Genomic DNA, 16,266 nt, shown 5'->3' on the forward strand with positions numbered 1-16,266 from the left:
AGGTTGAGGAGTGGGGAGCTGTTTGTCTCGAGTTGGTCATTCAGAATTATATCTGTATTTTTCAATTTATTAATTTTCATTGATTCTAAAAGTGATAGCTTAAGGCCTTTATTTTGAATATGTAGAATTTGAAACTCTTCATTGAAAGAATGATTATGATCTAGAAGGTGAAGTGTGTATGTAGAAGTGTCTGTTTTTCTATTGTTGAAAGCCCTTTTGTGTTCTGCTATCCGTTTGTCAAAAGTTCTGCCAGTTTGACCGATGTAAGTTTTCGGACAGTCACCACAAGTTAGTTTGTACACACCACTCTGTAGTTGCTTTCTCTTTCGGCTTTTATTGTTTTTAATATGTTTGCTTAAGTTGTTGTTAGTTCTGAAAGCTGGTGTTATTCCTTTCTTTTTTATGTATCTGGCTATTTTTGTTGTTATTTTGCCAGTATATGTGAGAGAGCAGAAGGTACTGGGTTCTTTCTGTGGTGGTGGATACACTAATTTCAAGGCTTTCTTATGGAGTTTTTGGTTTAAAATGTTGTTAACTGTTTGTTCGTTATAGCCATTGTTTACTGCTATTTGTCTAATGATATTTAGTTCTGTCTCGAAGTTATTTTTTGTCATAGGAATTTCTGTCAGTCTATGTATCATGCTATGGTAGGCTGCTAATTTGTGTTGTGTAGGATGGGATGATGAATTGTGTATAGTTGTGTCAGTATGGGTAGGTTTATGATATACGGAGAACTCATGTTTGTTGTGTAGTCTGGTAATCGTTACATCTAGAAAGTTTATGGAATTATTCTGTTCTGTTTCTATTGTGAACTCAATATTACTATGAAGTGAATTAATGTATGATAGAAATTGGTCAAGTTGTCTGTTAGTTCCTGTAAAGCAGACTAGTATGTCATCCACGTATCTCCACCAATATAAGAATTGTTTAAATAAGGGGTGTTTAGAAATTGTTGTTTCAAGTTGGTTCATAAATATATCTGATAGTAATGGGCTTAGAGGATTACCCATAATAAGTCCTGCACTGTTGTTTGTGTAAATTTGATTATTGAATTCAAAATAGTCTTGATTTATGCAAATTTCAAGAAGGTGTAAAATTTCAGATGCAATGATCGGATTTGTACTATTATGTTCTAAAAGGTTTTTAACTAAAACAAAAGTTTCTGTAGGAGGAACACTAGGAAAAATATTTTTTACGTCAAATGAAATTAGTCTGGAGTTGTTGGGCAATTGAAAATGTTGTATTTTATTAACTAGTTCTAGTGTATTTTTTACGGTGAATTTAGGTGAAAATTTAGTGTATTCTGTAATAATATCTGACAGTTTTTTTGAAAGTTTATATGACGGAGCTGTATAAAAAGAAACTACAGGTCTTATTGGGTGGTCAGGTTTGTGTAGTTTAATAAAAGAGTATAATTTAGGGGGTTGTGGGTTCATAATATTAAGGTATTTCTGTTCTGTTGGATTTAGTATTGATTTTGAATTTTCAATGGCTAGTTTAATTTGTTTTCGGTATTTTCTGTGGGGTCTTTGTTTATTGTTATACTATTTTGGTTATTTAAAAATTCTATTGTTTTGTTATTATAGTCACTTTTATCGATAGCAATAGTAGTGTTACCTTTGTCTGCATTTGTAAATATTATGTCATGTTTTATTGATTTATTTTTAATTGAAATGGCTATTTGGTTTTCTTTGTAACAGGAATTATTAGTTTCACTACCTACATCGGTAATAGATTTTGCAATGATGCTTTTTTCTATGTTATTGGCAGTTTTATTTAACGCTACTTCACATTCTACACCTAAATATTCTAAATTTTTTTGATTATTATGTTGAGGCAAGTTATGTTTGAATCCTTTCTCTAAAAGTTCTATCTCACTATTATTGAATTTGGTATCTGTTAAGTTTATAAATCTATTGAAAAAAGTATGATTTGAAAAATTTTTTGTATAATGAGTATTGAGTTTTTTACTATTGCAAATTAGATTATTTAGTTTTTTACATTGTGTATTATATTTTTTGTCTATTATATTATCTACTTCTGTTCTTACGTTAGAGTCTAGGATGTCAAATTCTATATTATCTAATCTATAATGTAATTCTGAATGACATACCTTAAGATAAACAACTATAATATCTCGTTTCCTGTACTGGGTGCTTCTATCCCGTTTCAGCCATCTGGTCTGGCCCTGTTGGATACCTGCTATCGCGGCGGCACAACAACAATTTCTAAACACCCCTTATTTAAACAATTATTATATTGGTGGAGATACGTGGATGACATACTAGTCTGCTTTACAGGAACTAACAGACAACTTGACCAATTTCTATCATACATTAATTCACTTCATAGTAATATTGAGTTCACAATAGAAACAGAACAGAATAATTCCATAAACTTTCTAGATGTAACGATTACCAGACTACACAACAAACATGAGTTCTCCGTATATCATAAACCTACCCATACTGACACAACTATACACAATTCATCATCCCATCCTACACAACACAAATTAGCAGCCTACCATAGCATGATACATAGACTGACAGAAATTCCTATGACAAAAAATAACTTCGAGACAGAACTAAATATCATTAGACAAATAGCAGTAAACAATGGCTATAACGAACAAACAGTTAACAACATTTTAAACCAAAAACTCCATAAGAAAGCCTTGAAATTAGTGTATCCACCACCACAGAAAGAACCCAGTACCTTCTGCTCTCTCACATATACTGGCAAAATAACAACAAAAATAGCCAGATACATATAAAAGAAAGGAATAACACCAGCTTTCAGAACTAACAACAACTTAAGCAAACATATTAAAAACAATAAAAGCCGAAAGAGAAAGCAACTACAGAGTGGTGTGTACAAACTAACTTGTGGTGACTGTCCGAAAACTTACATCGGTCAAACTGGCAGAACTTTTGACAAACGGATAGCAGAACACAAAAGGGCTTTCAACAATAGAAAAACAGACACTTCTACATACACACTTCACCTTCTAGATCATAATCATTCTTTCAATGAAGAGTTTCAAATTCTACATATTCAAAATAAAGGCCTTAAGCTATCACTTTTAGAATCAATGGAAATTAATAAATTGAAAAATACAGATATAATTCTGAATGACCAACTCGAGACAAACAGCTCCCCACTCCTCAACCTCTTCAGTTAAAGACTTAAAAAGGCAAACACATTGTAAAATATATCACTTGAGAAAGGCACTTTGCCGAAACAGCTGTAGTAATAACATAGTTGTAATAAATTTTGTGGAAGTATAGAAAAACAAACGTTTTTCAGTGTTTTAGTGTGAGATAAAATGAACTTCCATCAAGTAACGGTCGAATCCATCAATTAATTATTTATATATGTATATATTTTTCACTTCTCTTTAATTTCATTGTTTGATTTAGAATAAATGTGTTAAATTCTTATCTTATCATAATTCATTGCTCTAAATTTATCCCTTTTGGAAGCAGTCTCGCTGGTACTTTTAGTGGTATCAGCTAATTACCTTTCTCAGCGAACCAGCACCTATAGAAACTGAGATTGGAACAATTTCATTAAAGTGGGGTCTATTTACCAGCCTCATAACAGTCATGATAAAAGGAAGTTTTTCAAATCAGTTTAACATCAATGGGGGATTAGAGTAGAGTAGAGTAGAGTATTTATTGGTAATAATGTACAAATGTACTTTTACAGGTCAGCAATAATTAAAATTGTCTAAAATTACATTAAAAGTTGACAGTACTTCAGTAAAAAAACCTATTACTAAAATTTAAAAACTAAACACTAATTAAATTACAGGACAAAACAAAATTTAGATCTGAAGTACTCCTCAAATGAGTAGAAAGCACCCATCAGAAGATAATTTTTAATTTGTCTCTTAAATTGGTTAAAATCAAGACTTTTAATAGATATTGGTATACAGTTATAAAATTTCAATGCTAGGTATCTGGTTCCATTTCTGGTCCTCTCAAGTCGACTGAAGTCTGGTACAAGGGCATCATGATTTCTAGTCTGATAAGTATGCTGTTGTGTTTTATACAGATCTACATTTTGATGAACATACAACAGGCACTGCATAATGTACACAGAAGGTAGTGTGAGAATCCTCAGGTTTCTGAAAGACTGCCTACAATCGTCCCGATAACCCTGACCTGTGATTATGCGAATACACTTTCTCTGCTGACCAAACACCTTATCTATATGGCAAGAGTGTCCCCAGGAAAGGATTGCGTAAGTTAGTCGTGAGTGAAAGTTGCTGTGATATGATGTAAGAAGGGTTTGAAGGGAGGTAACCTTAGATAGGTTTCTAAATAAAAAGAGTTGGCTTGAGAGCTTTTGGGAAAGTTTCAGTATGTGCCGTTCCCAAGTGAGTCCCTGATCAAGATAAACACCAAGAAATTTAGCTTCCTGTGAACAATCTGTTAAAATGGGATGTGTAATGGTGTTATGTCTTAGGGTAAAGTTCACTGTTTGTGATTTTGAGTTATTGAGAGAGAGACGATTTGCCAAAAACCATTGGAACAAATTGCTCTCTGTGGTCTCAAGATCAATATCACTGATTTGGGAAGGGTGGTAACTTTGATAGCATGTAGTATCATCAGCAAATAGGACTGTGCTTACCGGGCCCTCTTGTGAAAATCCCAAGTCATTTATATAAATGAGAAATAATATTGGACCTAGAACTGACCCTTGAGGCACTCCATACATCAAAGGTTTTTTATCAGATTTAAGCTGGTTAAAAAACACATATTGAAATCTATCTGATAGATAAGACTCAATCAATTGAATAGACATAGGATGAAAATTATAGGCATGTAATTTTTTAAGAAGAATACTATGAGTGACACAATCAAAAGCTTTAGTAAGATCAAGGAACGAGGCAAGGGTATCAAGAAAGTTTTCAAATCCTTCCAAAATACTGCCTGTAAAATGATCGATAGCAAGTGTTGTTGTTTTGTTTTTTCTAAATCCAAATTGCTGCACTGCAAAAAGCCGATTAGATTCAAAATAGTCATTGATCTGCTTCTTTAGGATTCTCTCAAACACTTTGGAAAGAATTGGCAAAAGAGAAATTGGACGAAAGTTATTATGATCATCAGCCGAACCTTTACGTTTAAAGAGAGGTATGACTTTCGCAGTTTTAAACACTGAAGGAAAATGCAGGATGAAATTGAGTAGTTTATTAGTTTAGTTAAAGGTAAGCTAATGTTGTGTTTAATTGCCTTGATTATTTTTGTGTTCATTCCATCCGGGTCCTTGCTATGGCTATTTTTTAATTCTTCAATTGCTTTTACAACTTCCTCCAAATTTGTTGGCTCAAATCTGAAGGAGCAATGATTAGAGGCGAATGAAGGAGCATGTGGTATAAAACTAAGGTATGTATTGAATGATTGGTCAGTATGATTAAGTGTATTTATTACATTTTCAGCAATACCACAGAAGAAATCATTAAAACTATTTGCATTGAGTGATGAATTTTTTATTGGTAAATTCTTACATCTTGAGTTTATTAGGGACCACATAGCCTGTTGACGGTTGTTAGAGTTTAATATAAAATCATCATTAGATTTAATCTTTGCCTTATGTATAGCATGTCTGTATTTTTTCCTATATTCTGAGAGTGTTTTCTTTGTCACTAAAACGGGGTCACTTTTATTTAAAGATGTCAAAAATTGTAGTTTCTCCCTCATAAGTTTCAAATCATCATTAAACCAAGAATTTTTTTTACATTGTTTACCTTGCTCAACAAGCCTAGATTTTTCAGGAAAAGACAGATTTATTGCCTGCGTTAAAATATCGATAAACATTTTAAACCTTGAGTCCACATCAATACATTCATTATCAATAAATTCAAAATTTTGTAAGCAAAGATTGTTATTTAAAGAGGCCAGTCCCATCTCTGTAATGGGCCTGTAGCTTATTCTAGGTTTAGAAGTAGTTTGGGACACTTCACATTTAAATAATATGCCTTTGTGGTCTGAAGTGTGTGAAAGATCAACAGCTTCGGATTGCAACATGGTACTATTAATATTTGTAAATATGTTATCAAGACATCTATTATAACGGGTGTTAAATTTTAACAAGGAGACTTCTGTCAACAGACTTATTTAACCGAGTATGCACTAAAAAGGTAATTAGAAGAAGCAATATCCAGACAAGCAGCACGATTCTGAACAAAAGAGAACAGTGCATAGGTTTCGTATATGGCTTGGCGTTTCTGACAGAAATTCAAAAATAGAACTTCAAATAATGTTTACAAAATTTGAAGAAGAAGCTAGAAAATATGGCCTGACTATAAACCAAGAAACAACCAAGTACATACAGAGTGAGTTTTATGTATGGAAACACTCAATTATCTCGAAAACGGCTTGCACGATTTTTATAGATTTTGGCAGCTAGGGGTTTTCTAATACAGCCGATATTATAGTGCTAATTACATTGATGTCAGATCTTCCCTTTTCCTGAAAATCTAATGAACTTTTTCTCATTTCAAATGGAATGCCCGGTATATTTTTTGCGCTTTGAAGTCCTTAACAAATACTGATTATTTTTCATGTTATATTCCCTATACCTAAATGCCACAATTCCGGAGTTATTGCCACATTTATTAAAAAAAAAAAATTAAAACAAATTATAAAAATAATTTTTTTCGGCCCGGGTAAACATTATTTTAGCTTGTTTGAATCATTGGGAACAAAAAAGGTCTTTTGTAATTTTTCTCTAAAATTAATCGTTTCCGAGTTATAAACAATTTAATACTGAAAAAAATCGAATAATGACGATTTTCAAGGTTCAAAAACACAAATAAAAAATATTATTTTTGAAACTGCGAAGTACCCAAATTCATGTTCAAGCCTTATTTTATTAGTTATGGATAAGTAATTTGAGCTTGTTTCATTTTAAAACATTGTTTTTTAGTTGTTAATGCAGCCCGATCGCCCGTGCTCTCATATGCACTTCATTAACAACTAAAAAGCAATGTTTTAGAATAAAACGAGCCAAAAAGTCTTATGGCAATCTATTAGACGACGAGTTGAGCTTGAATTTAGGTACTTCGTAACTTCAGTAATTATATTTTTTACTTGTGTTTTTGAACCTTGAAAATCGTTATTATTCGATTTTTTTTCAGTTTTGACTTGTTTATTACTCGAAAACGATTAATCTTAGGAAAAAATTACAAAAGACATTTTTTGTTCCCAATGATTCAAAGAACGTAAAATAATGTCTACCGGGCCAAAAAAATTATTTTTATAATTTGTTTAAAACTTTTTTTTAATAAATGTAGCAATAACTCCGAAATTTTGGCATTCAGGTATAGGGAATATAACATGAAAAATAATCAGTATTTATTAAGGACTTTAAAACGCAAAAATATACCGGGTATTCCATTTGAAATAAGAAAGTTCATTAGATTTCCAGAAGGGAAGATCTGACAACAATGTAATTAGCACTTTAATATGGGCCGCATTAGAACCTACCATGGACCTACCAAAATCTATAAAAATCGTTCAAGCGGTTTTCGAGCTAATTGAGTGTTTCCACACATAAAACTCACTCTGTATCAGTGGCGGTTTCTCCATAAGTGCACATGTGCACGTGAACCCCCAAAATTATTTTCACACCAACATTCATATATGTAATATTTATCATTCTATAAATAACATTTGAATCTAACTATACAGTAATTGAAATTCGAAATAACAGATCCAAGGAGTTTATAAGTATCTAATAGGTAACATTTAATTATTTTTATTCTATTTCAAAGGAGAAAGTTCACGGATGCGAGGCCTTAGACAGAACCCCGCGTTCACCGCTCTCACAGTGGTTCCTATACCGATGACTTTTCATACGGCAAAATAGAACTCACCACCCACCCCGCTACCCGCTATAGCCCACAAGTTTAGATGGCCACAGGATCACAAGTTGGATGTGATCTTATGGCATGATCTTATGGTGTTTTCAACGTGCACGGCACACGTATGTTTAAATTTTGCTTTCATGAAGTTCGAATTTCGGAACTATATTAAGAATGGAAGGATTTGTGGACGTAAATGTTAGCGTGGAATATTTAAAATCAATTAAATTCTCTTGGAATTCTCCAGATTGGAATTCTCCAATTATGTACTTGTTACGATGCCAGTGACAACTGCAGAAACAGAACGATGTCTCTCTGCATTGAAACGTATCAAAACTTTCCTTAGAATAGCTATGGGCCAGGATCGATTAACTGCACTCGCAATGTTTTCAATTAAAAAAAATGATTCAAGAAATTCCAAATTTTACTGAATTTGTTTGTGAATAATTTATCTAAAAAATAACAGGTGACTGACTTTCGTTACAAAACTCGCTTGTAACATTTAAATACTAAATTATAATTTTAAGTCAATAAAATACATTATTTATTGTAATTTTTAATAAGGTCCTTTGATTTTTACAATTTGAAGACACTCAAAAACCTTTACCTACGGAAATAGGGTCTCAAGGTCTTTTTATATATGTTAACATTATGTGTGCACCCCCAATATTTTACACCAGGCGCCGCCACTGCTCTGTATATGGAAATGTGAGAGGAAAATGCAGAAGAAAATTAATGGATCACTCTAAGGATGAATGACACAGAGTATAAATTTGAGAAGGTAACAGAATTTGATATATAGGCAGTGGCGGTTCCTCCATAAGTGCACATGTGCACGTGAACCCCCAAAATTATTTTCACACCAACATTCATATATGTAATATTTATCATTCTATAAATAACATTTGAATCTAACTATACAGTAATTGAAATTCGAAATAACAGATCCAAGGAGTTTATAAGTATCTAATAGGTAACATTTAATTATTTTTATTCTATTTCAAAGGAGAAAGTTCACGGATGCGAGGCCTTAGACAGAACCCCGCGTTCACCGCTCTCACAGTGGTTCCTATACCAATGACTTTTCATACTACAAAATACAACTCACCACCCACCCCGCTACCCGCTATAGCCCGCAAGTTTAGATGGCTTCAGGATCACAAGTTGGATGTGATCGTACGGCATGATCTTTGGTGTTCTCAACGTGCACGGCACACGTATGTTTAAATTTTGCTTTCAGGAAGTTCGAATTTCGGAACTATATTAAGAATGGAAGGATTTGTGGACGTAAATGTTAGCGTGGAATATTTAAAATCAATTAAATTTTCTTCATATATTTAGAAGAAAAATTAAAAATGCCGAAACCAAATTTGTTAATTAAGAATGTACCAAAATGCAAGCGTCGGGATTATAAATGATTATTTAAAATGGAGATTTGTGTAAAACTTACAAATTGTGTAGGTGTGAAGCACATATTTGGAGAAGAGGAAGCATAATGAATAAAATAGAAGATACGATTTTAACTATCCAGTTTGAATTCCAGATTGGAATTCTCCAATTATGTACTTGTTACGATGCCAGTGACAACTGCAGAAACAGAACGATGTCTCTCTGCATTGAAACGTATCAAAACTTTCCTTAGAATAGCTATGGGCCAGGATCGATTAACTGCACTCGCAGTGTTTTCAATTAAAAAAAATGATTCAAGAAATTCCAAATTTTACTGAATTTGTTTGTGAATAATTTATCTAAAAAATAACAGGTGACTGACTTTCGTTACAAAACTTGCTTGTAACATTTAAATACTAAATTATAATTTTAAGTCAATAAAATACATTATTTATTGTAATTTTTAATAAGGTCCTTTGATTTTTACAATTTGAAGACACTCAAAAACCTTTACCTACGGAAATAGGGTCTCAAGGTCTTTTTATATATGTTAACATTATGTGTGCACCCCCAATATTTTACACCAGGCGCCGCCACTGCTCTGTATATGGAAATGTGAGAGGAAAATGCAGAAGAAAATTAATGGATCACTCTAAGGATGAATGACACAGAGTATAAATTTGAGAAGGTAACAGAATTTGATATATAGGTAACATTTATAAATAGAGGAGATGAAGGGAGAAAAATAAATACACAGTTGTTGAAAGGTAGCAAAGCAGTAGGAACTTTAAACACTGTTCAAGGCAAAAACTGTGTCCAGGGCAGCCAATATTTGATCTTATGAAACAATAGTGAGACCCATGGTGTTATATGCATGTGAGACTTGGACCAGAGCCGTGCGGTACATCTTTTCAATATGATGCAAGTCTTCGAAATGCCGCCCCATAAATATTATTGAAACTTAACTTTTATTTTTATTAAAAGATCCTTTATACATACTTTAAATTAAATTAAATAGGTATTAACAATACATTAAGTGGGTAGGCGCAAAATTTGCTTGCAATGCTTTTTAAATGCATTCATTTCTTTTTTTGAATACTGAGAAAACTAATTAGAATTTTTGAAAAATTTAAATGCAGACTAAAAGGTTACATTATTACCGAGGGCCGAACGTGCCTGAAAATCTCCATAATGTTTACTTGAATAAGTTACAGGGTGAAAAAAAAAGAGAAAATTTAGTGTAATTTTTAATTTCAAATATCTTATTCAACAGAAACCTTTAGTTTATTCTAAGGGACTTTCGGACCTCGGCAATAATGTAATCTTTCAATCTGCGTTTAAATTTTAAAAAAATATTTAGTTTTCAGGATTCGAAATAAAGTGAATGAATTTAAAAAGCATTGCAAGCAAATTTTGCGCATATGTTCTTATAAATAAAATAAATATTTACAAAAATTATAATTTTACCCTTCTGATTTTAATTTTGGCAAACTCATCAATCAGATTGGTAGTCTAGTGGGGATATATAGGTGTAGAGCAGCTAGTGAGAATTCTATTGAAATAAATGCTAAACTTTTTAATTTTGTTTGTCTTATGGATCTTCGTAAATAGTTTTTAATTTTGAAAAACTTCTCTCCGCACTAGCTACCGGGACAGTGAGTGTTAATAAAATTCTTAGTTTACAACTACATTTGGGTATAAAGAAATTTGGTCATTTTGGCACAAATAGTTCAAAACCTCAAAAGGTTTCATGGAGTATGGTATCATTTGAAATGTATCACGTAATTCTTCTAGAAGATCATTATATCGTCAGATTTTTTTCTTTTTCTATTGAAAGTATTGAATGAAGATTCATACAATATTTTTCTAGTGTTTCATCATCTATTTCCCTCAATTTAAAAATATCATATAAAAATTTAAAATTTTTATTACGAGTTTCTAGAAGCGAAAATAGATCAATCAAAGAATTAACGGCAATGTCTAAAATATAGATGAATAAATTCATTTTAAATTTAGCTTCATCTGTTAAGAGCTCGTTCACAGATTTTTCGTAGTGAAACAAACGCTTTTTTTCCTGGCTCGAATTTCATTTTCAGCTGGAAGTTCGGAACTTATATCAAAATGTTCTGCAATTTCATTAAATTTTCATTTGGCCATTGGCCATTGTCTGCAACTTTTCATTTTTTCTATAGTTTCTGACAACATTTGTACACAATCTGACAATGTTTTTTTATTTTACTGATTATGCCGCCCCCTTGTGATGCCGCCTGATGTGACTGCCTCGCCGCATCATAGCACGGCACGGCCCTGACTTGGACAATGAATCAGAAACAAGAAAAAAAAGCTAAATATTTGGAAGGGGAAAATCTCCAGAAAAGCTTTTGGTGGTATAAATGAGGCTAACAGAGAATGGCACAGAAGATAATGGAGGTGTATAAGAGACCTAAAATAACACAGAAAATCAGGGCACAGAGAGATATATGGTTGGGACATGTTTCACGAATGCCACAAGAAAGAAACATCCTAAGGGTTCTGCAAGAGGGAAAATAAAGGAAGAAAAGAAGATGGACACCTACAACCAGTGGTGGCTCGTCAGAGGAGGCAAGGGAGGCTCAGCCTCCTCATAAATTTTTTACACACTCTACACTGTTTTGTTTATGAATCGCGAAAACAATAAGCACTCTCACTATTATACAACGTGTAAATTCCATATTATCACTAATATAGTGATATATAACAGTATATAGTGAGGACGAATGTCCTATTCCAAATACTGCAAGGGCTAACAATAGTTTCAACATTACTGGTTGTGACATCTATTTCAGAGGTATATACCAAATTATCCCAGCTAAACATACATAAGGGTCCAGGGCCTGATGGAATCCCACCCAAGTTACTGAAATACTGTAGTTTTAATCTTGCTCGTCCCTTATTCTTTATTTTTCAAAAATCATTACAAACAAGTGAATTCCCTCCCGTTTGGAAAGTTAGTTTTATATCACCGATATTCAAGAATGGAGATAGAAGCAGGGTACAGAGCTACAGACCTATTAGTATCCTTAATACTATACCTAAACTATTCGAGAGTTTAATATGTGACAAAATTAAGCCTACTATACAAAATGTAATCATTGAACAACAGTATGGTTTTGTTATGGGGAGATCAACTGAAATGAACTTGTTAAATTATACCTCCTTCTTAAATGAAGCATTGGAAAGTAAACAACAGGTAGATGCGATTTATACAGATTTTTCCAAGGCATTCGATAGAGTCAACCATACGTTATTGTTACATAAGATCGAACAGTTGGGTTTCTCTGATCCTCTGCTTAGTTGGATTCGAAATTATCTATTAGATAGAAGGCAGATAGTTCGTATTAAGAATTATTTCTCTAATTAAATTATAGTTACATCGGGTGTACCTCAAGGCTCCCACTTAGGACCTATCCTTTTTAATTTATTTATAAATGACATAAATAAAAGCTTCAATTTTGCTCAATTTCTTCTATTTGCTGATGACCTTAAATTATTTCACATAATTACCTCTGATTTGGATCACTACAATTTGCAATCAGATCTTAATGGTCTTGTGGAATGGTGCTCACTTAATGGTATGGACTTAAATGCAAACAAATGCCATGCTATAACTTTTACTCGACTAAGACACTTTGAGAATAATTCTTACTTTATATGGGACACTAGGTTATAGTTAGTTGACTCAGTTATAGATCTGGGTGTTATTCTTGATACTAACTTGAATTTCAACCTACACATTAATAGCATGGTTTCGAAGTCATTAAAGATGCTTGGCTTTGTTAAAAGATGCAGCTATGACTTTACGACTGGTCGTTCTTTAAAATTTCTTTATTGTTCTTTGGTTAGACCACATTTAGATTATGCATCATGTGTTTGGTCACCTCAATATAACTGTCATATTAATAAAATCGAACAAGTTCAGCGTAAATTCTTACGTTATTATGCTTATAAGATGCATCTCACTGGTCAAAGTTGAGTCTTTACTGCAAATTATTCGACTTGACTCATTACAGAGTCGTTGTCAACATAAAGATCTTTGCTTCTTATATAACTTAATTCATGGTCATAAATTCTGTATCCCACTTTTAATACTTTTAACTTTTAATAGGTCATTAACCGCACAAATTATGCTTCAAGTTCCTATCTCTCTAAAACTATTAAATTAGCAAACACATTATCTCCGCAAATTGATTTCTTTGTGAACGACTTTACTGCGTTTTCCACACAATTACATTTATACTTAACTTAATGTTCTAATTTCAAGACTGATTTGTCAACTACTGTTACTGTTATTGTCTTTGTTCTAGGATAAGTTATATTTGTCAATTTCAAAATGTTCTGGCTCTCAATTGTTAAATGAGAGCAAGTAATTTTATTCTTTATTATTGTTTGTTATGTATTTACCAATTTTGTACCTACTAGATCTTATTTTTCTAATTTGTGTGACATTTTAATTTAATTGTATCATGTACTAATGGACTTCGGTCCGTAAATAAATAATAAATAATTATCCATATGTACGGAGCATTAGCATTAGAACGCATGATCGCGTCTCAGTTTTATTAAATATTATTGTAGGCAGGACCCTGGGTTATCCCGAGATGCATGGACGGAGCCGAGAAGCCCAGCAGTCTCCGTTGCTAATGCTCCATGCAGCGCAGCAGGCATTTAAGGAGACCCGGTCTCCTAACCGTGGCATCTACGGCGCCATCCCACGCTGCCCGGAGATATACCAAGGGAGGCAGAGTAGCTTCTCGGCTCCATTGCGTGGTTGCGTGCGTCTCGGGACAACGAATTTTAGGGTCCTGACTAAAAATACTGAAAAATCTAAAAGTGCGAATTTTGTTATGAAATTTGGTATGTGGGGTTATAATAATATTTGGAACAACTTGCTCAAATAACTTTTTCCGATATCTCTAACTCAAAGCAAAGTATCGGTAATTTATCGTGTTTTTGAATTCGCAGTAGGCCGCGTTTAGAATTAAAAAAATTCAGTTGAGTATCTTAAAAAATTTGAAGCTTCATTATGTATGGACTGCAAAACTTCAAATCTGTATTTATTTTGATATGCATAGATATCTATTTACAAATAGATGGAATTGTTAACAAATAAACAACACAAACTTTGGTATTAAACTTTTACAATTAGACTATTTTTAAAACGATATATCATGAAATTATAAATTAGGATGATATTATGAAATGTAAATAAAAAATGGTCAAAAAATGGAGCCTTAAATTACATTTTTGGCGCATTTTTTTGCTAGTGCAAATTTGTCTAGATATTTTACAGTTAGGTATAGCCTCCCCTATTGTAAAAATCACGAGCAGCCACTGCCTACAACGAAGGAAGTGGTTTGATGCCATTCAGACTGACATAGAAGAAATGGGTACAAGCATAGGCATAACCAGGGGGGGTTTTGGGGGTTATGACCCCCCCCCCCCATTGGGATGGACTTTGAGCTCTATATGCTTAACACCATACCCCTCAGAGACCTTCCAGTAGTTGTAATAGTTGTAACCCCCCCCTTAGGATCATCCTAGTTACGCCTATGGGTACAAGTGACTGGAGATAACAAGTGAAGGACCATAAAAAGTGGAAGAATCTAGTCAAGGCTATCGCAGCCAAAAGCCTAAAAGGCCTGTAGTGCTGTTATATATAATGAGTCTTGAACAATCTTTAAAAACTCCTTTAATGATATGGCTTAATACATAGCATGCCAGAATAATTTGCAACCTTTTTATTTTGAAGAGTAAGTACATAACGAATTTGAGACCAAAAAAATAGATATTTTTGAAATGTTTCCCCATTATATAACAAAGAGCAGGATATGGCACAAATGACAATTTGCATACCATAAAGATATTAATTGAGAAATGCATGGAGTACGACATACCACTGGTTCTTGCATTTGTCGATTTCGAGAAGGCTTTAGATTCTGTAGAGTGTGAAACAGTACTGATACATTCACTTAAAACTCTTCAGCCATGGAAATCAGGCAAATATCAGGAGTTCAAGATATTAACGAAATAATCACAGTGGCCAATGGAGGCCCAGAAACTATAAAAGAAACCGAGGACGACCACAGATTAGATGGACAGACGACATAAAAAGAATAGCGGGAAACTGGCTACAAGCGGCCCAGTGTAGAGAACACAGGAAATAACTGAGGGAGGCCCAGCAGTGGACGCTATGGGCTGATTGATGATGATGTATAAAAAATATAGTAAATTTTTACTTACATCTATCTGCTCTTCTATAACACTCCATAATGAATAATAATGTTGGTACCATAAGTTGCTAGAAAACAATGAGCTTGAATAATTATTATCATCCTCTTTTGACAATATTTTCTTCTTGCGTTTGCCAAGTTTCTTGGGAGGTTTAAAATTGTTTTTAAAAACAAATACACCCTAAAATCATTCATAATTTTGAAATATTTATACTCATAAATAAAAAACGAATGTTTAAAAATACACATGATAGGTTAGCAAAAATTTACATACTTTTGAAACTGATACTGTTTGGTCGTCTTCCATGACTTGTCGTTGTTTTTTTAAATCAAATCCAAATAATTCTTGATAATGTAGCAAGAGTGCAAAACAATTAAAAATAAACAAAAGAGCAGAAAAACTATCGTTTTATTCGTTCCCGCCATTCACAAAGATATGAAACGATGACATTGACTTTGACTTCTGACTTTTACCACTTTGACTTGACTGGGTGTTTCGTGTTTGTGACAGTGTACTTTATTCTTGTTTATTGTTGTATTCAGCTACTGAAAAAAAAATGTTTTTCGATTTTTGTATCACATTGGACAATGTTATCAACGTTTAATAATACATTTATTAATATATTTATAATAAGTATAGGTTTACTAATATTACATGTTATACGGTCAAAGTTCCTTTTACTGAATTTGATCAAGAATCGCAATTGATTCCAATGAGCAAATCCTCTTGTGCGA

General features: G+C 32.9%; 1 protein-coding gene across 1 annotated transcript in view; it reads right to left on the bottom strand.

Moving 5' to 3' along the window:
- LOC126887880 (origin recognition complex subunit 3) overlaps positions 1–15,994 on the bottom strand; it is a 46,521-nt gene extending 30,527 nt beyond the window's left edge. The window contains exons 1-2 of the mRNA XM_050655776.1: positions 15,806–15,994; positions 15,542–15,712 (exon numbers count right to left, since the gene is read on the bottom strand). Coding sequence (XP_050511733.1) covers positions 15,542–15,712; positions 15,806–15,838 — 204 coding nt within the window. The 5' untranslated portion in view covers positions 15,839–15,994. The remainder of the gene's footprint in view (positions 1–15,541; positions 15,713–15,805) is intronic.
- Positions 15,995–16,266: the final 272 nt, after the last annotated feature.

The sequence above is a fragment of the Diabrotica virgifera genome, chromosome 7 (genome assembly GCF_917563875.1).
Source record: "Diabrotica virgifera virgifera chromosome 7, PGI_DIABVI_V3a".
Lineage (NCBI taxonomy): Eukaryota > Metazoa > Arthropoda > Insecta > Coleoptera > Chrysomelidae > Diabrotica > Diabrotica virgifera.